The following is a 23564-nucleotide window of genomic DNA, read 5'->3' as shown; positions in this document are numbered from 1 at the left end:
CTTGGTGCATCCTGACCTTCACGGGGGCGCCCCTGTTCTCAGGGTCTCTTCCTTTCCTACACACACCTCTGTTGTTCAGCGTGCTTTGGTCTGACCATCTCCTTTCCTCCGCTTGATAGATGAGCTCTTCTCCATGTGCCTGGTTCCTTCATTTCTCTGTCAAACTCTTAAATTTCATCTCCTGTGTTTCAACCAACTAAATACTTCTCTTTTGTCGAGTTCGTCCTGATAAAGCCTGAACCCCCAGTGACTAATGGTGGCTGTTCATGCTCGTTAGGCATCTGCATCTGCCCTCTTCACTGCCACGCTTTGCATTTCTGAGCTAAGATCTCAGAGGGCAGAGACCATGTGGGATTGATCCCCCCTGCTTTTCTTCAGCGAGGAAACCACACTACGTGTGCAAAAGCATTTGAATGCAATCTGCTGACGAGAGAAGTGTCTTGTGTGGGAGACGATTTTGGCAGTAGCAGACATGTTTGGCTTTAGCCATAAGAATTGCTTTCTGAGTCTCTGGAAAAGGAGTATGCAAATCAAGTCCTGTTTTAAATGAATGTTTTTATAATGTGGATATCTCTATCTGTTTTGTAATGATGGATTTGTTTTGAGGGCTTAAGTGGTTTGTGTACCTGCAGGATGTGTTCCTTTTCTTTTGGGTTTTTTTTTCCTTTATACGTAGTGTCTTGATGGATTAAGAAAGGATTGTGAAGTTCCAGTCAATCGATGACATGAAAAGAACAAGAAGAAAAAAAAGCAGATGTATTTGGAGATTGAGTATTCTGGTTGAAAAGTTGTGAACTTTGCGTGCACGGGACCCTGCCTCAAAATAATTCCCAAACATGGCCAAAAGCAATGAAGTGTATGCCGGAAAGACCAGGTTTGGAGAGGTCACTCCTGGCTTTGAAACCTACCTGCCATTTACCAGCTAGCTGTGTGCCTTTGAGAGAGTTGATTAGCATCTCTGGACCTTCAAATTTATATCTGTAAAATGGGTACAGATGTATCTACACAGAGCTTTGTTGTGAGAATTAAATATGAATATGTGGAATGTAAGGCTCATCACTTGCTTGATAGCAGTTTATAATTAGGCAGTGGTGCTATTTGCTTCCAGAAGGCTAGATAGAAGCAATTTGGGGGCAGTGGGAACACACTTTTCCCACACACTTTCCGAGCTTTTCACATTGGAAGGTTTTGGCTGGTGAACCTTTAACTTTTGGGTGAGGGAGAGATCTTTTTTTAAAAACCATTATGTGTTCAAGAAGGAAGTTTATCGTCTCTAACAAGAATTTTTTACCACGTGGACCTCGTGGGGTTTGTATAGTCTCACGAATGTTTCCCGTTCTTCTGGACAAAACAGACAGCTCTCCATAGTGGTTTGCAAGACTCTTTGACACAGTTCCAGAAAGGGCACTCAACTAATTATAGTTCTTAGGGCCTTTAAATTTTTTTCTTGCAATCTCTGAATAAAAAATGATCCTTTACAAAGAGAGAAACACATTAAGAAGCTGCCCTGCTCTTCGATGGACTGCTTACTGATTTGCACGCCCATGTGAGTGAGCGTGTGTGTGTAGATTGACACCAGCTGGTATTGCAAGCAACAGCAGATGCCCTTTTTACTGTGGTGGTTGTCATCTGGTTTCTCTCTTTACCACAATAAAATTTTGAGGAATACAGTTCCTTTGCCTTCATCTCACTTGCTATTTACTTGAACAACTTTGTTGCCTTTTAAGTGAGCACAAGGTAAAGCAGATAAGGCAAGCGCCTTTGTGTGTGTTTATGTGTGTGTGTCTGTGGGGAAATCTGTATAAAGTTAATTATAATTAACAAAGAAATGAGAATATTGCAGCAAACTCAGATCTTTCACTGGAAGTACATTTTGCCATAGCTCAGAGTATGTTACTGTCCTCACTTTGAGCTGTAGGGTCTGACTTTCTGGCCAACTGACAGTTTTTTGGCTTTTGCTCTTATCACGGGGGCAGCTCCAGTGTTTGAAGGTGGAACTGCTGATTTTTCATTTAGAGCAACTACCTCAATCAATCAGTGATGAGAACTGGCGTTTGTTTTAACTGTGGTGTGGTGATGCTCCAATGCCTCACTCACTTTCTCTCAAGTTAGGGAATCTGCTCCAAGTTAAAGTCTTATCGTAAGATGTGTTTACTAGAGGAATTGGTTTGTTTTCCCGCTTTAGATAAAGGTCCGTTTTCCTAATCATGCTGGTCTTGGATGTAAGACATCTTAGTCCCCATATGCAGTACTCTAGAATTTAGAGGATTTAATATGCTGTTGCTGTACTCCATAGCCTAGGACTGACTTGTGTGGGAGTTCTTAATGTCTGAAATTGTGATGTATTGAGAACCCATAGTTTCGCCAACTTAAGCAAGGTCGTGCTGCATTGCCAGCAGATTCATAATTACTGGGACTGAAACTATAGGAAAATAGAGCTTTGCCAGTTGCATAATCAGAGGACGGAAATGGCTATTAAAATTAACTTGAGAGGAAAATACCCTGGTGCTGAGGACATTAACTGCTCCCTCTAGAATGAGGCTGCTTAGGTAATATTTACTAAATGATCACTATTTACAACTTTGATTTCAGCAGAAAAGTTACGATTTAAACTCTTCTATATTATCTCAATATATCTGTGAAATCCTGCAAACCCTTTAAAAATATTGGGGCATTTCAGTCTTGGGCCAGCTTTATTAGCATTTGGGTGGAAGATGAGTCTTCGAGTGAACCATCTGTTTTCTGTATTATGTGAGCGTCTGGATTGAATTCTCCATCCTTGTGATAATTCCTGGTACTGTCCTTTGGGAAGCTGGTAAAAATGCTCCCAGCTTTCAGGGAGGCTGGCTTGGTCTGGAGTAATAGGATCTCACCAGTCCTCTGGCTCACAATTTGATATTACTCATTAGAGGGCGGCGAGGAGGACCTGTTTAATTTGACCTCAGTTAGCTGAGTGTTTAAATGGAAGGACCTACTGCATATGGCATGCTGCATCTGAGGAGACTCAGGCTAAATCAGGAATTAAAATTTGCCGAGAAACGTGACTAGAGAAGATTGCATTCCTCTGTCCTTGTAAGATTCTCTCAAACATTTCCCTTATGTGTGGTGCCCACATGGTTTTGTTACATATGGGATCTGAGATATTAAGAAGGCTCCTTTGTAAAGTCTGGTGCATGTTGTTTTGGTGCCAGAGTTGCAGTGCACAGCCTGTCTGAACAGACACACACAACGAGTGCCCAGGAACAGAAAGTCCATCTGAAGAAATACAACATGTTTGCAACTTTGTTGTGTGTTTGGGGAAGGAGGAAAGAAGGCTGCTACATTGAGGCAAAGGGGTGGATCTGTCTGTAAAAACAAAAATTGTTCCCCCTTTCGTGTGAAAACTTGTCTTCCTAAATCAGATTCTTTACTCTTTTGTTAAGGGACACAGTTTTATATAGGGGCCGTGTTTGGAGACAGTGAATTTTTTCAATTTGTTTTTTTCTCCCAAGTGTTACGTTATTAGACCTCAGGTTGAAAATAGTCTTGCTTGTCAGAGAGGGCCATAGTGACCTGTTTCTGCTAACTAAGGGATTTTAAGAAAGATTTCATGCTGCTTTTGTCCTTTTTTATTTCGTAAAACATTACTACTGCTCTAAATGAAATAATAGATACACATCAATCAGCAGAGTCACCTTTTATTGTTGATTCAACTACCAGGTTTTTACAGAATTCACTCTGCATTTTATTTGACTTGTACGTGAATAGTCTCGGCAGACTTAATTATATTAGTGAAAAAGCACTTTCAACAAAATTATATGCTGACATCCCATAATTCATACTTACAGATTTGTGAAACAGATTTATGTAAATCTATCAAATTACTCTAGATGACATTATTTTTTAAAATTGAGATTTCATTTAAATGGTATTTATAGGAAATTTTCATAGGAAAAATTTTACACCAACTGTGTAAAAAAATATATCTCACATCACTGTCTTATAAAGACAGAATACTGTGACGTTTGAGCATCTTGTCTTTGTTCTGTAATCCATCTGGTGCAGTGAGGGGACATGGAGAGCGTGTTTGTAAGGTCATCTCTCTCCTAAACCAAGGCTCCTGGAAGGCAGACGGCTGTTTCTTCGTTCGTTGTTTGTTCATTAGCTTGTTCGTTCATTCATTCATCCTTTCAATGAGCATGTTAATAATCTGTGCTGGGGTCTTCTGTCTCAGGAACTGTGCTCAGCTTACCCTTGCTCAATAGTCTAAAGAGGGGGGACAGCATCCAAATTGACTCAACACCCAGATGTACTAAAAAGGATATAATGTAAGGGCTCTGGAAAGACTAGGGAGGAGCACTGAACAGCGTGCTTTGGGCATGGGACGAATTCTGCCAGGAAATGGTCTCAGAGAGAGTCCCAAAGGGTATATGGATGGGAGTTGGGCAGTTGGGAATGTATTCCAGGCACATGGAACTTAACTCGATGTGCATTTTAGGATCTAAGAGTAGGAGTAGCAGAAGTAAGCAAGAAGCTGATGATGACCTTGGAAACCAGAGCATGATCAAATCTGTCTTTTTAGGAAGACTATCCCAACAACAGTATGGTGGAGGATGACTGGTTTTGGAGTTAATAGAAGTCTAGGCAAGGAGTGATGGGTTAGGATTATTGTAGAGTAATCCAAGTTAAATAATATAGGAGGACCAGTGCTAATGCGGAGGGAGTGGGGACGAGGAGCAGATTTAGCTGGTAGAACTGGCAGCATGTGATCCGTGTGGTAGGACGCACCCTGAAATAAGGCCACTTGCAAAGCTTTATTAGACTGTGAGCTGCGTCCTTCAAGTCTTGGATCAGATGTTACATTCAGGATGAGGCCCACTCCGACCCCTCACCCCCCGCTATCATCTCTCTACTTTTGTCTCCTTAGCCCTTATTCTAATACAGTGTCAAACTTGGTTTTTTGTCTCTTTTTACCAGGATGTAAATTTTATGAAGAGGAACCTTTTGTGTCTTTGCTGTATCCTCAAGGACTAGCAAAAAGTAGACTGTCTATCATTGTTGAACAAATGAATGCTAAATATGGTGAGAACTATGTAGGATGACTTTTTTTTAACCTGGAATTTTATTTTCCACAATTCCATGTGGAGAGGGATCTCACTTAATATGGGTTGGATAAAATTAATGTACCAGGTTTATAATCAAGAATTATGGCAGTCTGTTGCCTTTACCTTTAAACCTGAGGGGGTAATTTGATATCCTGAACATTGGTAGTAATTTGAAAAGGAAAAGACTAAATAAAGTGACCTTTGAATTAAATGGGTCCAGAAGATTGTGTATTTTTAATTAAAATATGCAATTAAATTTTTAATTAAAGTGTGCTGTTAAAAGCAGTGTAGGTGGCAAGGGAATGGCCGCTGCTTTGAATTACGCACAGTTTGGGATGAATTGGAGTTTACTGTGTTTCCCACCAGCAGTTGGTCTCCAAACGGATTCTCTTCCTGCTCTGACCCCATCCAGCTGTCAGTGGGCCTTGGTCCCATTCAGAGGCCTGTGGAGTGTTTCAGCTCAGTGCTGTCCATGGCTTGACCTTGGTTCTGAGCAGCTTGTTTATAACTTTCTCCTTATGCCAGGAGCAGTTTCCAAGTGATTTTTCTATCTCTTGTGAAGAAGGGGTCCCTTTCTGTAGCATATATATTAGATTAAAAAGGAAGATGAAAACAAAAGGCATTCAGATACATGGTCTGCAGAGTACCTGTGCTGACATGCGGTATTGACCTGGAGTTTTCAGTACCTGCATGAAGGTCTTAGGCTGTGTAACTGTTCAGATAGCTTCCTCCATAGGAAGTTCTAGACTCGCTGCCATGGCTGTTAGGACCAAGGCTTAGATGAATGGTTCTAAAGTCCCTAAGAGCATGAGACCATGGGTAGCTTGTTAGGAGAGCTGGGAACAAGTGATGTTGACCTTATTCTTGATAACCTTATTCAGTTACCAGAGGAATATTTTGGCTTCTAAAGACAGGGTTTATTTGTCTTGATGGCTTTTTTTGGAAAAGCCTTTGCTATGTCATTTTGTTTAGAATTTTCTTTTAATCATGTTGGTTTCTGTAATGGTTATACTTGGAATGTAAATGTAGAAGTTGATAAACTTTTTAAAGACGTGATTCTTGGTTTTGGGATTGTCAGTATGTACAATTCAGAATGATTTGACACATAGACTTGGAAGATATGGATAAATGATGCTTGGTTTCCAAGCCTTCCCTCGTGCTTTATGACTGTTACTGGCTGATGAATACAAAAGTGGGAAAAACTGAATCCAGGCTAAGTATTTTTTCTTCATGTTTGACTTGCTACTACTTTTATTTTTTTAAAAAATCTGCACTTGCTTGTATTAACTTGAAATAGGCACTATATAAATAAGATGAAATTTACATTGTCATAGGACTGAATAACAACATAGAAATTTATATATAGTGAAACTGATATTTGCACAAGAAGTACAGGAATTTGAGACAGTGGACAGATGTCTCAAAACAATTTTTTTTTGGTAGAACCCTGTTAGAAAGTGCCTGGTTATATTATACTTCAGGTATATTGAAGATGGTCTGAGTTCAGATATAAACTAGCTGTGCTGGAGTGGACAAGAGCTTAGCGTTTGACAGTCCTGGACTCAAGTCCTGACCACTGCTTCCTACCTGTTTTTTTTTTTTATTTGAGGAAGCCAATTGACCTTGTCCAGCTTCAGATAGCATTTCTTTCTTCCAGGAGAAGAATATGAGTATGTCACATGCTAAATGTGAGGCTAAATTTAAACAGTAAAACACCACACAGCTGAAAGGTGAGAACGGGGAGAGACTTGCCTGTCGTGGTGTCATCTGTGATGCCTTTATATATAAGCATCCAGTAAATGTTTGCTGACTTGACTAACTCACTTTAAAATGAAAATCTGTGAAGTTCCCAACTTGCCTGTGGTTCCAGTGCCAGCATGTTAATGCGTCTACTACAGTGGATTTGGGGATACAGCCGTTTCGCAGCAAATATCTTCTTTCATATTATTTTGCTTAGGATACTAGTAAAATTTTGTTTACATCAAACACATTCTAATTGATGGGTTGTGCTCTTCTAATAATGTGACTAAGCAAATGAGAGACTTTGTTCGTGGAGGAGAGGTCATTTGGGGATAAATATTGGCTGAGTGTACTCAACTTACAGGTAGTAGAAATTTGGCTGACTCATTATTTTAGCTAGCCATGATTCCTTGAGGGGTTCAGGTCAAGGACCCATTCAATGGATGGGCCGTCTGATGGGGATGTTGAAGATAAGATTTTTGGTTAAATATATAACACTGCTATGCTTCTCATTCAGTCATTTAGCAAGCTTTTGAGTGCTTACAGTGTGCTAGGAGTAAGAGTTCAGAGGCCAGAGCAGGAGACAGCTCAGCAGACACAGACTTTTCACTTCCCTCAGTGACCCAACTCCAGTGGGCTTTGCTGTGCCCAAGAGCACCCTCAACAGGCCAATAAACTGTTTCTCTGAAGTGATGGATAACATGAAAATTTTAGAAGAAATATCCACTTATATCTTAAAAATGCATCTGTAAAAAGGCAGTCCTCCCTGCAGTGTGTCTTCACATGCCTGGACCGTCAGCACTTGGCCCTGTTCTCAGGGCTCCCAGAAGCCTGATTTGTAGCCCCGGCTTCTCTCTCACCATTAAAACTGTGAGTCTCAACCTTGGCTGCATGTTAGAGTCGCGAGGGTTTTAATCACCCACTACCAGTGCTTTGTAATAGACCACAAAATGAAAGTCTTTGGGAGGGGGGCTCAGGCATCTTTTTTTTAAGCTTTGTAGATGATTCCAGTGTGCAAGCAAGGTTGAGAAAGCACTTTGATTAGAAGCTGCTAAAATGCAGGTGTGAGGGTAGTGCCAGGCAACGGGAGAAATGGACTCCTAATGCTGGTACAATTGGTAATTTGACTTATTTTGTTATAGAATAGCAATGTGACAAAACTACACAACGTTCGGCTTGCCTTTCTTTTCCCCATTGTATTTGTAGCATCTTCCTGATTTAATTTTAAATGGATACACGTAAACTCCATATGGTAGATATATGTTATCTTGTTACTTTTCCTCACTTTATCTTTTAACTAGAATGATCTACTTCCATCAGTAGTGAAAGATCTCATCACTGCCTCTGTAATTTTGTAGGGTAGAAATCATTCTCATTTTAGAAATGAGGAAGTTGCGAGTCAGAGAGGTTAAGTAGCTTCTTTGAAGTCACACAGCTGGTGAAGCACTGAGCCACAATTAGAGCTCCTGTGAGGCTGTCTCCAAAGCCTGTATTCTTTCTGTCATGAACTACTTCCCTGAGCAGATTTTGTTGTGTCCACCCATTTGCATCCTGCTCAGTGACAGCAGAAGTGCAGCACATTTCATAAGAGGCACTATGCATGCAATAGACTCATGATAAATGTTTGTCAAAGTAGTGAAAAGCCGACTACTTATAATGCCATGGTTTCATGTGTGGTTTTTTAAAAACAGAACTCTGAGTAAAACAAAATCTCTGATTAGTGTGAGAAAAATAAAGTACTGCATTAGTTTGAGCCCTCCCCTCACCCCCTTTTTTGAAACAGGAAAAAATACAATTTGATAAGAGGGCGTAAGTTAGCAATGATTATCCTAAATTCTTTTATTTTTAATTGAGGCGTAGTTGACATATTGTCGTTTCAAGTGTACAACACCCGAATTCTGATAGTGGTCCCCAAGATACAATCGCAAGTTTTCATGGTTATTAGGTACTGTATTTAGCATGATCTTTTTTTTTTTTTAATAGTTACAGGGAACCACGTCAGAGTGTCTGTTCTAAATGCCAGCATTCATAACCACTTGGACCTAGGGTGTTCCATCAAGAAAAAGAAATTGATGTGAAACAGTATTTAATAAAAAGCATTTAGACCTGTACTGGGCATCGTCCAGGAAGGCCTCAATTAGTTTGCTTTGACTTCTAGTAGATTGAACCTTTCTTATGTCCATTTTTGTCACCTTTCTATAGTGTTTCTCCCCTTTTCAAATGGAGAAACTTTCCCTTAGTTGAAAAATTGAGACCTTAAGGATTGGCTTTACACTCATGCTTCGTTTAACAGGGGTGCGTCCTGAGGAATGCATAGTTAGGCAATTTTGTCATGGTGGGAACATCATGGAGTGTGCTTACACAAACCTAGATGGTAGATAGCCTACTACACACCTTGGCTATATGGTACTGCTCTTCTGGGACCACCTTCGTACATGTGGTCCCTCCTTGACTGAGACGTCGTTTTGGGTCTCATGACTGTCCTGATGTGTGCATTCTATTGATTCCAACCCCTTGATACCTCCCATCTTTTGAGAGTTGGGACATCATTGAGTCAGGGGTGAGAGGGCTCAGATGACAGGGAAAAACAACAAAAGACTTATTTTCAAGCAACTCTTATTCCCCCAAATTTTCTGTTTTGTTATTTTTGTTTGTGCTCTCTTTTCTTCCTTTCCCACATGTTCTCCTTGGCTTGGACGTCCTCGTTGTAAATCTTTCTGTTCATATTTCCCTATATTCCTTATCTAGGTCATCCAACTCCTTATAGAAAATTGGATTCAGTTTGTGTGAAAAAACCCTCCTGTAAAGTAAATGTACATATACATATATGAGCATGCACACACGATTCTTCACCTTTTAAACTCTGAGATAATTGTACTTGGTAAAGGCTGTAAATTTGTCAGGGTACAGTGTACGGGGCACTGACAGATTCTTGGTTGATGCTTACCACCTTCCCGTCTTATGGGTCAGGAAACTGAAGCTGAAAAAGTTGTGCCCGTGACGCCCCCTCAGCAGCTCGGCACAGACTTGCACCCACAGTTTCTGAAGCTGCATGTTGCCTTGCTGCTGGGTGCCCGGCTCAGCGAGGACACTTTGGGAATTTGTGTGTTTTTAAATGGCACAGCTTGCTGTGTTCTAACTGATGTTTAAACTTGCAAATGTAGTAGACAGAAGACGGAAAAAAGACCACGTGTATATTTCTAGAAGAATTAATGTAGACTTCTTTTTACTATTGAGAAAATATGCTGGTGTTAATGACAAGACCATATGCCAGAATGAAAGTGCATCTCTGTCATCGGTGGTGTAGAACTAATGTCTGCCTTTTCCCCTTCCCTTTCCTTAGGGCAGAGCTTGGGATATGGCTTTGTGAACTACATCGACCCCAAGGATGCAGAGAAGGCTATCAACACCCTGAATGGATTGAGACTTCAAACCAAAACAATAAAAGTATGTTTACAATTTTTTTTTTATATTTACTTGCAAAACACAGGTTAAGAAACATAAAGGTCTGTTATAGTTCTTTCCTTTATTCATTTTGTGCCCATATAGGTGCTTTCCTGGGAGGCACAGTGGGATTTTTTTGTGTTTGTTGCATTCTGGGGGAAACCTGATTCACGAGTGCTATATGTTATCACTCGTGTATTAACAAAGGACAGAGTGGCAACTTTCTTGAAAAGAAGTGCTTTTTAAAGTCTACTGAATTAAATCTTCTTCCTTTATAGAGAATTGCTTGCCTTATGATTTGAGGAAACCTTAGACCGTTTCTTTTGGCACAGAGCTTGGCACACTTGCTCTGGAAAGGGCCAGGTGATAAATATGTTCGGCTTTGTGAGCCGTAGTCTGTGTCCAACTTCTCAACTGTGCCGTTGTAGCTTGAAGCTGCCATAGCCACTACATGAACTAAAAGATAGGGCTGTGAGCGTATAAAACTTGATTTATGGACACTGAAACTTGAATTTTTGTGTGTTACAAAGTAGTCTTTTAATTTTTTCCCAATCATTTGAAAATGTGAAGACCATTCTTAGCTCAGGGGTCATACAAAAACAGGTGGCAGCTGGATTTGTAAGGGCTGGGGCTGTGGTTTGACTGTGTCTTAACAGATTCAGCTTGCTTTGAGGAGACTGACTAAAAGAGCTTACATGCCACGCAGGTTATTTTTCCTGTTACGTTTTCCTTCTCAAGACAAACGGTAAATAATTTTGTGGATGTTTTTCCACTTTTGTGAAATTTTGCAATTCTGATGTAGATTCTCTCTGGAGAAGAAGTTAATCCAATTTGCGGTATAGATTTCTTTTCCTTTAGAAAATAAAAGGGATGTTGCCACTGGCAAACTTAGTAAACGTGCCATCAATTTTCCCTCTCCTGCCCAGCGCAGACATTGCCGATCAATCATGGCAATCTTTCTCACTGAGCCTAGATGTGGCTTCCAAATATTTTTCAAAATAGTGTTCCAGACAACTTCTATCAATTGACTCAAGTTGGAACCTATTTTCCACCCTTGATTTAAGAAGTCATCTCAGACTATAGCCTGAAGTGGTGAGGGGAAGTTAGTCAAGGCTGACTGTGGCATCCATCTTGCTTAGAGACTTGTCTAGAAGATTTCTGCTCATTTTTTCAGGTATCTGGAAATGCACTGTCATCTTTGTGCTTAAAAGTTGCATCTCTCAGAATTGTCAGTTAAGGTAATTTGTTAGCCCTGGGTAGTTTTGACATCTCATTCTTTATATTTATTGGCCCATAGGACAAAGACCTCCCATCTCTATCTCATTTAAGAGAAACAGTATGCGGTTGATCCCCAAACATACTTGGGTGTAAGATGTCCAGGAATTCTACATGTATATTGATCAAGAAAATGTCCTATGAAAAGATTCACCCTTCAGTCAGAAGATGAACTGGTTATTATATTATCGAAATTTGAGGGGGAAAAATTAGATTTCTAATACATTTAAGATCACAGAGACTTAAGTTTGTTTTGACATTGGTTTTTCAATCTGGATTGCTTTTTCTAATTGTCCATACTTTCTGATGGTGTCACAGGGATTAACCTTTTACTAGCACTATTAAGTAATAACCAAGTGCTTTTAAAAAGAGAACATCCAATATCCAGTTACCTTCAGATTGTTTTGTGTGCACTCTATCCTAATGCAGATTTTTGGGAGCCTCCCCAGCTTAAATTGATTTCGAGGATTGCTCCTAATTTGTCTTAATTTTGAGGTCCTAAGTGGTGGTTAAGAAGAAAATGGAATAGATGGTTGGGATGGCTCATTCCATGACGTGCCACACCCTTTTTTCCACAAATTCCAGAAATAACCACCCTTATTTCATTCTAGTGAGTCAGTTCTTTTGCTAAAAGTCAGTTATTTTGCAGTAAGGTCCGCAAGAAGGTAGAAATGCAAAGGTGACAGGTCACCACAGAGGAAATGTCCGTGGCCTGCACTGAGACCATTGGTGACAGCTGCTTCCTCACTGTCCATCACCCAGCCTTCTCTTCAGGGCCCAGCTGCTCAGGCAGAATACGTGGAAGAAAGGACAGTGATGCCTTGTGGCTTTTACACTGTGACATCTGCTACTTCTCTTCTGATTTTCTGAAATGGGGTGGGGGTGCTGGGTTAGCAGCCGGCTACTTCTTTCCCCGCCCCCATTTGGTTCCTGCACAAATATCAGATAACAGCTGGTATCCTCAACTTGGCCCACATTTCTTTGAGGCAAAGCAAACCATTTTCCAAAACTACATAGCACCATTTTTGTCTGGTTTTTTTTCTTCTTATTTTCAGTTAGACATGTTTGTGTTCTTATACAGCATCTTGAGCTGGGTTTTTCTAGTGTTCGTTGCTTTAAGTACCTTTTGGAAGCTTCATTTAAGCTTTCCTATTCCCTATTCTATAAATTAGTCTCTTTCTCCCTTCCTCCAGTCCATCTTGGTGTCGGGCTAATCTTACAAAAACACCACCTTCCTCATGTTACTTTGCACTCACAATTCTCTTGTATTTCCCTACTGTTTTTACCATGTAATTTGGCTTCACTCTGGAATTACCCAGTGTTATTACTGTTCTCCATGGTAGTCAGACTGGCTCTTCACTTGCAAGCTGATTGTTTTCCCAGCCTCGGTGCGTATGCTCATGTAGCTCCCCCTCATTTTAGTTTAATGGTGGCCGGCCCATCTTTTAGAGCCCATCCGAAGTCCTTCCTTCAGCTGCTGCCTTGCTGGGCTGTTCCAACTCAAGCTGGGTTCCCCCTTCTTTGAAATATGTTCTTATTATCCATGAGGAACCACAGAAGTTTGGGGATTGAAGGGCCTCGTATATAATTTAGACTTAAGCACTATGCTCTGCCCCCAATAAAAGAATCGAGACCTCTGTGGTCATATGGTTTAACTAAGATCCGGCAATTGAGGACAGAGCTGTGACTCAACTCCTTGTCTTTTGATACCAACACCAAAACTCTTACCATGACACCATGCTTTCCTTTAGAAAGGTACAGTAGATTAATTAATATATGCATTATATATAAGTATACTAGTGTTTGTGTACTCCTCGACTTCAGGTTTCTGTTACGTCTTCTAATCCACCTAGCGTTTATATGTTTGTTAGAATTCCTAGTTATTGGGATATTGAAACAGTGAATCAAGTACTGTGAGAGGTGGTTTATTTAGCAGTTTCTCCTGGGGCTTCCTAATAGTATTAGCCCAGTAGGGTTTTGTTCAATAGATGGATGGTATGTTGAATAAGTGACAAATATTCAGTGTTTCTGCAGTGAGTGAAGCAGAGTCCCTCAGGCTGTACGAAATCCTAAGGCAGTTATTCCCAAACCTGGTTGCGTCAGAATCACAAGGAGAGTGAGTTAGAAATACAGATTTGGGGACCCGCTTCAGACCTACTAGATCAGTGTCCAGGGATGAGATGCAGAAATCTGTTTTTTAATGTGCTTATGCAGGTAGTTTTTGTTAGCAAATCGAAGATCTAGCACTTAGGAATTACCAAAATGTGCCTTTTTTGAATAGGCCGATTTGCTGAATATTTGGTATTTTTGCCTGCGAAGTTCAGTTTGTTACCAGCTTTTACGTTGATAATCCTCTTGTAGGTAATTCTCTTAACTGGAATATTAACCATGATTTTTCTTGAGCATGCTGAGTGATAGTTTAGCACTCAGAATAAAAAGTAGTTCATACAGTCTTTACTTAAAAGCATGCTTAGGAATTAGAACAACTTATTATGTTCACCTTATGCTAGAAAGATATTTAAGTAGTAGCATTCATAGATTAAAGTTGCAAAGTAGTTATTCTCTCCTAAGGATCACTTTTTTCCCTGGTTGGGTTCATGTCCCAGGAGCTTACGTTGCTGGTGATGTCACACCCTCCCTGAACTGCACTGGAGGCAATATGATGGTAAAGCCTGTCCATGTTGTCTCTGATACTGAGATGGTAAATAGCGTGTGACCATTTCAAGATGTTTTTAACTTCTGACATTAGAGAGAGTAGTGAAAAGGTAGTATATATGCCCAATTCAGGTGTCCAGGTGGAAAAAAATCTTCTCATGGCAGTGTCAAAATTGTATGCCAGGGGCTCTCATCAAGAGCCCTCTGGTCCCCATGGGAACCCGTCATTTTGTGGTTGTGATTACTGTGTTCAGGCTTCATGTTCTTACTCCCTCATTTTGTTTTTAGGGGGTCTCAAGTATTGATAAAATCTGAACAGTGTATGAAACACTTACGGCTTCAAGCCAATACCTTTTTTCTCCTCCTACGGGAAAATGTATTTTTGCCTAGGTTAATGGTGTCAGACTTAAATTCATGATTAGCAGAGTAAAATCATTCATTTCCGAAAATGCTTGAAGACTTTTCCCCCCATCAAGTGGTATGAATAGATTATTATCACATACGCAGTGAAATGGATGTCTTCCAGCATCTCTGCCAGCTTCTCCCCCTTCTACTATGGGCCTAGGAAATTTTATTATTCCCAAAATTGGGCTTGCTCTATCTGAAAGTAGGAGCTGTTATCTCAAGGAATAGAACTTTCCATTATTATTGATCGGTACTACCCCTAGAAATCCGTGTCTTCTCTACCTCACAAAAATGAAAAACCATGTCTGGAAATACTACCAGCATAGAAAAACTGCCTAAATTTGTTTTTTTTTTGGTGGGGGGAAGATTAGCCCTGAGGTAACATCTGTTGCCCATCCTCCTCTTTTTGCTGAGGAAGACTGGCCCTGAGCTAACATCGTGCCCATCTTCCTCTACTTTATATGTGGGACGCCTGCCACAGTATGGCTTGCCCAGCAGTGCCATGTCCACACCCAGGATCTGAACTGGCGAACCCCGGGCCACTGAATTGGAAGGTGTGAACTTAACCACTGTGCCACTGGGCCGGCCCTCTAAATTTACTTTTGATTAAACAGATTTTTTCTTAATCATTCATAGATCAGGCTAAAGTTCACCTTTGTTCAAAAATTATTAATTGATATACATTAGTGTGAAATTTCTCATATTAAAATAATTAAACTATCATTTAAGCACATATGGAAAAACTGTTAAAAAATTGGAATACTAATTACAAATAGTAATATCCCTTAAAGTGTTCAGTTTGTTAGAAAGCAATTAAATAAAGCTAATAAACCTTTATTCTAAGCTACTGTATTGCTTTTAATTATTTGTTAAATTTATACCATTTCCTAACTAGCCTAATCCTTTTCTTAATTAGTAAATGTCATGTTCGCAGACCTTTTTTTTTCTGTTTAGCATGAACTATGCGCTTAATAGAGAAGGAATATAGAACTACGTTTCTGAAACCTTACCCTCTCTGACGTGGCTGAAGTGACTTAGCTGGCTGTGTGATCTTGGACAAGTCTCGTAAACATTTAAGTTTCCATTTATATCTGTAAAATGAATGAATTATTCATGACTGAGAGTGCCTATTAAGTGCCTCTCTCTCTCTTTTATTTTTTTTAACTTTTTTTTTTTTGAGGAAGATTAGCCCAGAGCTAACTACTGCCAATCCTTCTCTTTTTTGCTGAGGAGCACTGTCTCTGAGCTAACATCCATGCCCATCTTCCTCTACTTTATATGTGGGACGCCTACCACAGCATGGCTTTTGCCAAGCAGTGCCATGTCCACACACAGGATCCAAGCTGGCGAACCCTGGGCCGCCGAGAAGCGGAACATGTGAACTTAACCACTGCGCCACCAGGCCAGCCCCCACCTCTCTTTTCTTTTTTTTTAAACTTTCCATGGTCTGCCAAATTGCAGAATCAAGAAAAGGTGTAACTATTTTTTAATGGACACTTGGTTATCATTTAGAATGATTGAGTTAGTGATGAGATGTGGCGCCCTGTCCTGAGGTTTCCCCTTACCACTGTTGAAAGTTTAGCAGCCACAGTAAAATTGGTGCTGGGAAACGCTTTTCTAACTCAGCCTTCTTTTTGGTACAGGATTACTGGGGATGGGGTTGGTTTAATTTATCATTCTAAGTTGTTATTTTAGAAAATTTACTTCTGACCGTTAGGAAATACTCTGTAGATGCTGCATCAATCGACTCCCCACTGTAGAGAAGGAAAGGGCCTGGAAGCTGGAATGAAAGCCATGCTAGCTAGACTAAGAGCTTGCCACCTGGTGGGTGCTTGGTTAATATATCTGCAGCAGCGTTCTGGGGTGTTTGAGACAAGTGGGTTTTATAATAGCAGTAATGCTGAAAGCTCATGCTTTTTTTTTGCCCCCCCCACCCCAAGGAAGATTTGCCCTGAGCTAACATCCTCTGCCAATCCTCCTCTATTTTTTCGTGTATGGGACATCTCCCCAGTGTGGCTGGTGAGTGGAGTTGGTCTGCGCCTGGCAACTGAACCTGCGACCCGGGCCACTGATGTGGAGCATGCAGAACTTTAACTACTTGGCCATGGGGCTGGGCCGGAGAGTTTATGCTTTTGTAAGGAAGTTTGAAAGCAGATGTTAGGGGGACCAGATAGAATTAGCTAGAGCACAAAGCAGGATGGAGGAGTAATGTGGACATGAGCCAGAGAGCATTTGGGGATCATAAAAGGTCGGGGTGCCAGGCCAGGGAGTTGTGGGTTTTATACAGTTCTGAAGGAGAACCACCGAAGAGTTTTGAGCAGAGCAGTGGTGGGTTGGATTTGAGCATTTATTAGGAGAAGGTCTGCTTTGTATTTAAACCCCGCATCTCTCTGAGCATCTCAGGCCACCCTAGTGTTGCTTTTGCTTGTGCAGTTGATGTTATTTTCCATGAAGGTACAAAATGTAGATGTTTGTAGAAGTGTGGGCTTCACAAATTTATAAAGCATCTCCTATACATTACCCCTCATTTCAACATGTGTTGAAATGATCATCATATACCTTTTACCTTGACCAAATTTGGAAAAGTGGGACAGGCTTCAAGTTAATGAATAACTTTTGAGGTGTTAGCTTAAATTATTATTTAGCTGGTCAGACGTCTGTGGAGGGAGAGAAAAGTTGAGAAAATACATCCCAGGAGTGGAGGCAAAAATGGGAACTTTGAGTAAATGATTTCTTTGCGTTTTTAAAAATATAGACCAAGTGCATGTCTTTCTAAGTTTATTTTTGACTCCTGGTCTGAAACTTTCTGGAGCCGTGTGCCACGTTGTGACAGTATTTTGCTATATCTGATTATCAGAAACTCTTTAATGCATTTAAATAAATTTCCTGGATCTATATTGAGTCCAGTACACAGTCCTTATTTGAAATAAGGAATAACAGATTTTTTTTTTGTTTTTCCACGCTAAGGGAGATTAACCCTTAGCTGACACCTGTGCCAGGCTTCCTCTATTTTGTATGTGGGTCACTGCCACAGCATGGCCGCCGATGAGTGTTGTAGGTCTGTGCCCAGGATCCCAGCCTGGGCCAATGAAGCAGAACATGCTGAACTTAATCACTAGGCCATGCGGCCAGCCCCAGCAGGGTTTTTTTTTGAGTAATGTGTTATTTGTATAATACCCATCTTGTGTTTTGTAGAATGCTCCATTGTCAGCTTTGATTTCTTTTCTTTTTAAACACAAAAAGCCCCAGAGGTTGTTACTTATCTAGGGCAGCCTAGAGAGTAGGGGTGGGTGGCCGAGCAGGGTCCAGAACTTGGTTGTCCTGACTTCAAGCCTGTTGTGTTACTCCTGCTTCTTCCAGGCTGTCTCCAGAGTGGGCTTTGGACCTTTGAAAACTCCCAGAGGGTGATAACTTGGCATTCTCTGAACTGCTTTTCTCTAGATACTTTTCCACAATTATTGGAGCAGAGGCTGACTGCACAGAGGGAAGGGTGAGGAGGGGGCCTCCTGGTGGCAGTGTTCTGGCTCACTTCCTGCCCATCCTTGCTTGTGAGCCACGGGGTGGGGTGGTGGTGGTGGTGGTGGAGTCTGAGCAGTTGACTGAATCCATCCTTCTTAGGAGAGAGTTTTAGGTTGCTGTGTTCCTCAAGCATGCCTCCACGTCCTGCCTGTTGCATAAATGTGCATCAGCAAAGGCGTCTCTGCAGGGCACCCTTAGCACTTGTCTGCTTCCCTCTCCTGCTCTTTAGGGCAGGGCAGGGCTCATTGTCCTACGTTTATGCCTTGGGAGAAGAACTACTAGCTCAGTTTGGTGGCTTCGGTCTATTCTGCCAAGTTACTTGAGAGGTTAAAGATAGGTGTGCTGACTTCTGAAGAAGGGTCCCTTAATTCCTTGCTGTATCTATTTTTTGTAGTATGTTCATAGGACTTTTAGCCTCTGGATTCATGCAAAAACAACAATAGTCTCTTGCAGGCAAATGCTCCCTTTGACCAATGAAATGCAGCTCAAGTTAAGGGCCTTGTTCGAAAATGATATAGCTGATAATACTGCTGGGACCAGAAATGGATGTCACGTTGGCTGGTGCTGGTAGCGTTTATTGTTTCCTTTCCATCTCACATTATCAATGTTCAAGTGTTTTGCTTAGGACCCGGTTGTAGGTACCACTATAAACAAACTGAATATTCTCTTGGGGACCTTAATTCAGGGTTTTTAGCATCCTTGAGACGTTCTGAATCAGATCTTTGTTAGGTGCGAGGGAGTGGAGCCGTGCCTAGTGGTAGAAAAAGTTCTCCTGTCTTTCAGACGGTCACTTGAGACAGCTAGACCTCCAGTTTGAGAAGAAAACTGGTATCTGGAGGTCATATTTAGCAGATAGGTGAGTTAACATCAATTTAAGTATTTCAGTGGTCGTTGGACAGCAAAGGAATTGTTATAGTAACCTTCTGAATCTCTGCTTTGTAGGAGACTGCCCGTTCTTCAAGAATGTTTTTCTGGTAGGTTCTTGCGAGTCTTAGATGCTAGTTTAAAATTTACAGAAAAGTGCGTTTGTCTCTCTTAATTTGTATGGACTCTTTAGAAAAACCTGTGTGGTCCATTTCTTTTCCTCCCACCTCTGCCAGATTTTCTGTTGTTGCCTTTAGCATCAGTTCTTGTCCACAAATACTACATCAGAATTACTTTGGGAAGTTTCTTGACGTACTGTTTATGGCCAAGCAAGAGAGAGGGCTCTAGTTTGAAGACAGTACAGGACATCTGCTAGTTGTCTGCTGCTCCCTGTGAGGAACTCCTTTGATGCCACATCAGGACCGAGAGTCAGGGGTCCTGGGTTTGCTTTCAGCTCTTGCTCTCTTGGTCTAGTTTTCTTATTTGTAAAAGGGTGGAGATGGTACCAGGATACACAGTTCTTGTGAAACGTTTTGCTTGATATCTAGAGGTAGAAAGTACCGTGCTGGCCTGTTACTTTCAGAGAGAGAGGATCAAGAATATTCAATATTTTTCAATCTTCCTTTTTTATATTAAAGTTGTATTTTAGAAATCTAGTTGGGGAGGAATTAAAAAGCTACTTTTACAATGAAGAAAGTAAGTCACAATGTTTAGTTCTTTGGTTTAATTTTGTTGGATATTTAAAAAATTGCTTTAGTTACTTTGTGTTACAGAGACATGGATTTTGGAAAAAATCAATAAACCATGCTGCTGTGCTCTGTTTTTGGTCATTAGTGTAAGGTTACTTCCCTCCAGGGGGATGAGAAGTTTAATCCTGCATAGGTTTCTGGGGTTGCTAATGAGTCATGAAATGACCCTCAGGTGAGCAGCGAGAAGGGCAAGGAAAAGCAGAACTTCTGCATGATCCTGGAGACTGGTAATTCAGAAAAAGCTTTAGTTCCCACAAACTTTGTTAAATGACTGTTTAGAAATACACCTTTTCCTGCTTGCTTTACCCAAACAACCGTGTTCATATTCCTAGAGAGATTCTGGAGTCATTGAGCGTGCCGCCAACCTCATAAAATCCAGCACAGCAGCCTTTTGCAGAAACTGGCCAGGCTGATGGGCTCCCTAATCCAGCTGAGCCACATCCAGCCGGTCTGATTCTTGGAAATACCTTTGGATGGCTTTTATGGACTTTGTTTTATTTTACGTTTTTGTATTTTGTGATTTAGAGTCACACATATTCATTTCAAGCTACTGGGAATCTGTCCTGCTCATTGGGAGAACGTTAGTGGGTGGCAGGAGAAGGACTTGACCTCTGTTAACTTTTAGGAGCTCTCCTAGAAACCCAGATACTCCCCAGAGTTTGAGGATTACCTATTTAAAATCCCCCTACATAAGGGACTGCCAAAACTTCAGTGTTCATCAGAATCATGGAGTGGAGGGCTTGATAAAGGGCAGTATTCCTGGACCCCAATCGAGACTTGCTGAATCTGGTTATCTGCAGAGTGAGGCCAAAGAAATTGTATTTTAACAACCACTACAGGTGATTCTTAACAAGTGGTGGTTTGACCTGAGAACCGTTATTTAGTGGACCTTAATGATTTGCACTTGGATACGTCTGTGGCACTTGTTTCAAAACAAATCTACATGTAAATAAGATTTTAATTCATGGGTTCTATCATAAACTATCTGAAATGCCCTTGATTAACAGATATGCTTTTAATGAATATAGTGCTGGACTTACTTAAGAAATAATACATATTTTCTCTCTCTCATACACACACACACTTTACTCATTTTCTGAGCATTTGAATGTTATTAAATACTTTAGCATTACAAGTATGTAAACATCATTTAATATTTGATCCTGAAAGTGGGGAATTTGCAGTACGGTTCTTCTGGGGCCCATTCATTTGAAATGGGTATTTCATAGTATAGACATTGGGAGTTGAACGATATGATTCAAGATGGTTGTGAATCCTTAGATTATGGAAGCTGCTTTTATAATGCATTAAAAAGTTGTCTCATATTTATAGGCTCCTAACCACACCCCTCCCTGGTATCTGGATATTTGAACTTTCTAGTCAGGGTTGGAATAAATGGGCATTTGCTCTATTATCATAAGAACTCCCCCACATGGCATGTTATAAATATTTAAAGAAAAAAGACGTTTGCTATATGGTGCCTTAATTTATAAACCTTTTGGTCTACAAACCGAATTTTGTCCCAGAGCTACGTGAAAGCAGTGCATACTATTGCCTTCTGCTCAGGTTTGTAAAAATGGGTTAATAAGTTCTTGTCACCAACTTGCAGGATTTTCCTTAGTGTTCTTCTTCATTAAGCAGTGTCTTAGGGGAATTGTGAAATTTGCATTGTCTGCAAGCTCCTCTGGTGCTCAAAGTCAAATGAACTGTGAAGGTGAGGGCTAAAAACACCCCTCTCACCTTTGTACTTTGTTCTTTGAGTATTAAAGAACATTGATCTACCAAGTGGCAAAGGGGATACTATTTGGCGGTTTAATTACAGCCAGTGAATGTTATTGATGCTATCCATCAGCGAGACCTGGGGAAAGGGCACGGTGCCAGACCATTCTGTGCTCTCGACAGTGTAATTAAATACCGCAGGACTGCGTTCTCAAGGTAAAGCGAGGTGCTTCTGCTCGTCTGAAGCAGAACACTTTGTCTTGCAACAAAGGTGAAGGTGGTTATCCCTCCTTACTGCCCCTCTTTAAATTTCCAGAGTGGTTCTATGAGTGGCAATGATCACTCTCTTCATTGTGTACCATTCAGGTTGTCCGTGTTTTCCTTTAAAACCCTCTTTCTTGTAAAATCTTCACAACTGTCATATAGAAGGCTTTAGGAACACAGTCATTACTTTTCGTTAAAGCTGTTTGGGGGAATATACAGCTCAGGTTTCTAATAGATATTTGGAGAATGAAGGATTGTCTTCGAATGAAACTATTAGTCCTGTAAATCAGTTCATTTATAAAAGCTTTCCCTGTGATTATTCTCTAATGTCTAATCATGTTGAGAGAAAAATATCTTGGTAAGTTTGAAGTTATAAAGCATTTGGTAATATTTCAGGGGTTATTCCTTTTAAATTATCTGTTGAATAAATTTTTCATAATTGTATAGCTTATGTCAGGTCCACAAAATATATGTAGGTAAAACTTTCTTTGGCTCTGGGGAGGGCTTATAATAATATTTCTATTATCCTTCTTTCCCTTTATCATATTAGCTGTGTGTCTCACACGCAAATTTCCAACTAGACCTATTTGAGAGATAAGAAATATCATAGACAATCCGAAATGTTTCTTGTTACTGTGCCCTCCACCCCCTTTTTAGCAGTGTATAGTCCGTGCCAAGCGAGAATTTAAAACCAGGCTACCCTTGAAAGAGTTGATTTCCTAACTTTGTTCGCGTGTATGTGTATACACACATACACGTACACACGTACTAGATCCCTGACAATTGGGCCAAATTAGGCCCCAAAACAACAGACTGTTGTGGCTTATTGTAATATAGGTTTGGGTTGCAGACTGTTTTACATTTACAACAGGTGTTTGAAGGGGGATTGTTGAAATAAAATATCCTTTGTTTAAAGAGAAAGATTGTTAGAAATTTTCCCTTGGAAGTTTGAGGAATAATTGTTTAAAGTCTATTGAAGCTTTAGTCAGAATGATTATTTCATCTTCAAGAGTCCATCCCATTAGGGCCTTATTACATAATATGGAACTATAACAAGACCAACAGTCAGCCTCCAAGTTTGTAGTGAAGGTCATGTACTTTAACACTTATTAATGTTCATACGTATGCTCTTTTCCCTCTCTCCTTACCCTCCTCAGAAAGGGCGAGGAGATCAAATGTAATATTAAAAAACATTTAATTGCCAATTGATTTTTAAGACTATGCAATAATGGGTATACAATCTTGGCTAGCCACCATCTGTGAGTAATTAAATAAGTACTAATTCTGTAAGCAGTTTGAGTATCTGGTATGTACCGGTCAGCTTTGCTAAAAGTTGGAGCAGTGCCAAAATATGACAAGATGTTGTCTGGTCCTTGATGTCATCATGTAGTCCGGGAGACAGCACTTACCTTCTGTGCCCATTATTTGGATGTGTGATGAGTGAATGCAGAGTGCAGTGGAAATGGATATGTCACTGGCTGTTGAGAGGCCTCTGCAGGGGTTTCAGAGGCCATAGGGTTTTACAAAGTAGAGTTTATCAGGCAGAGAAAGAAGAAAGGTGTTCTGTGAAGGAATGTCTAATTCAAAGACACAGGGGCCTTTATGTGACGTGTACTTTTTGGAAGAAATTTAACATCTGAAAACTATAAAGTGTACTTATTCTATCAAATAATAACCTTCTACAGAAATGGTTGGTAGGAAGATTTGATTAAGCCTAGCTCCAGAGTTTACATTTATCCTTTTTTAGTGAAGATTTTGATTTTGACTATTCTCCTCACCTAGGTTATGATTAGAAAACTCTCTCTATATTGTATATATATGTGACATGCACATATGCATTTCTGTA

The 23564-nt window shown here is 40.4% G+C and overlaps 1 protein-coding gene across 29 annotated transcripts in view; it reads left to right on the top strand.

The window, feature by feature from the left end:
* Positions 1 to 23564, top strand: part of ELAVL2 (ELAV like RNA binding protein 2) — a 155845-nt gene that overhangs the window by 106375 nt on the left and 25906 nt on the right. For all 29 annotated transcript variants that reach the window (XM_070249119.1, XM_070249112.1, XM_070249109.1 and 26 more), the window contains one exon: positions 10168 to 10271. In XM_070249119.1, coding sequence (XP_070105220.1) covers positions 10168 to 10271 — 104 coding nt within the window. The remainder of the gene's footprint in view (positions 1 to 10167; positions 10272 to 23564) is intronic.

The sequence above is a fragment of the Equus caballus genome, chromosome 23 (genome assembly GCF_041296265.1).
Source record: "Equus caballus isolate H_3958 breed thoroughbred chromosome 23, TB-T2T, whole genome shotgun sequence".
NCBI lineage: Eukaryota > Metazoa > Chordata > Mammalia > Perissodactyla > Equidae > Equus > Equus caballus.
This window is presented reverse-complemented; position numbering and strand designations above follow the sequence as displayed.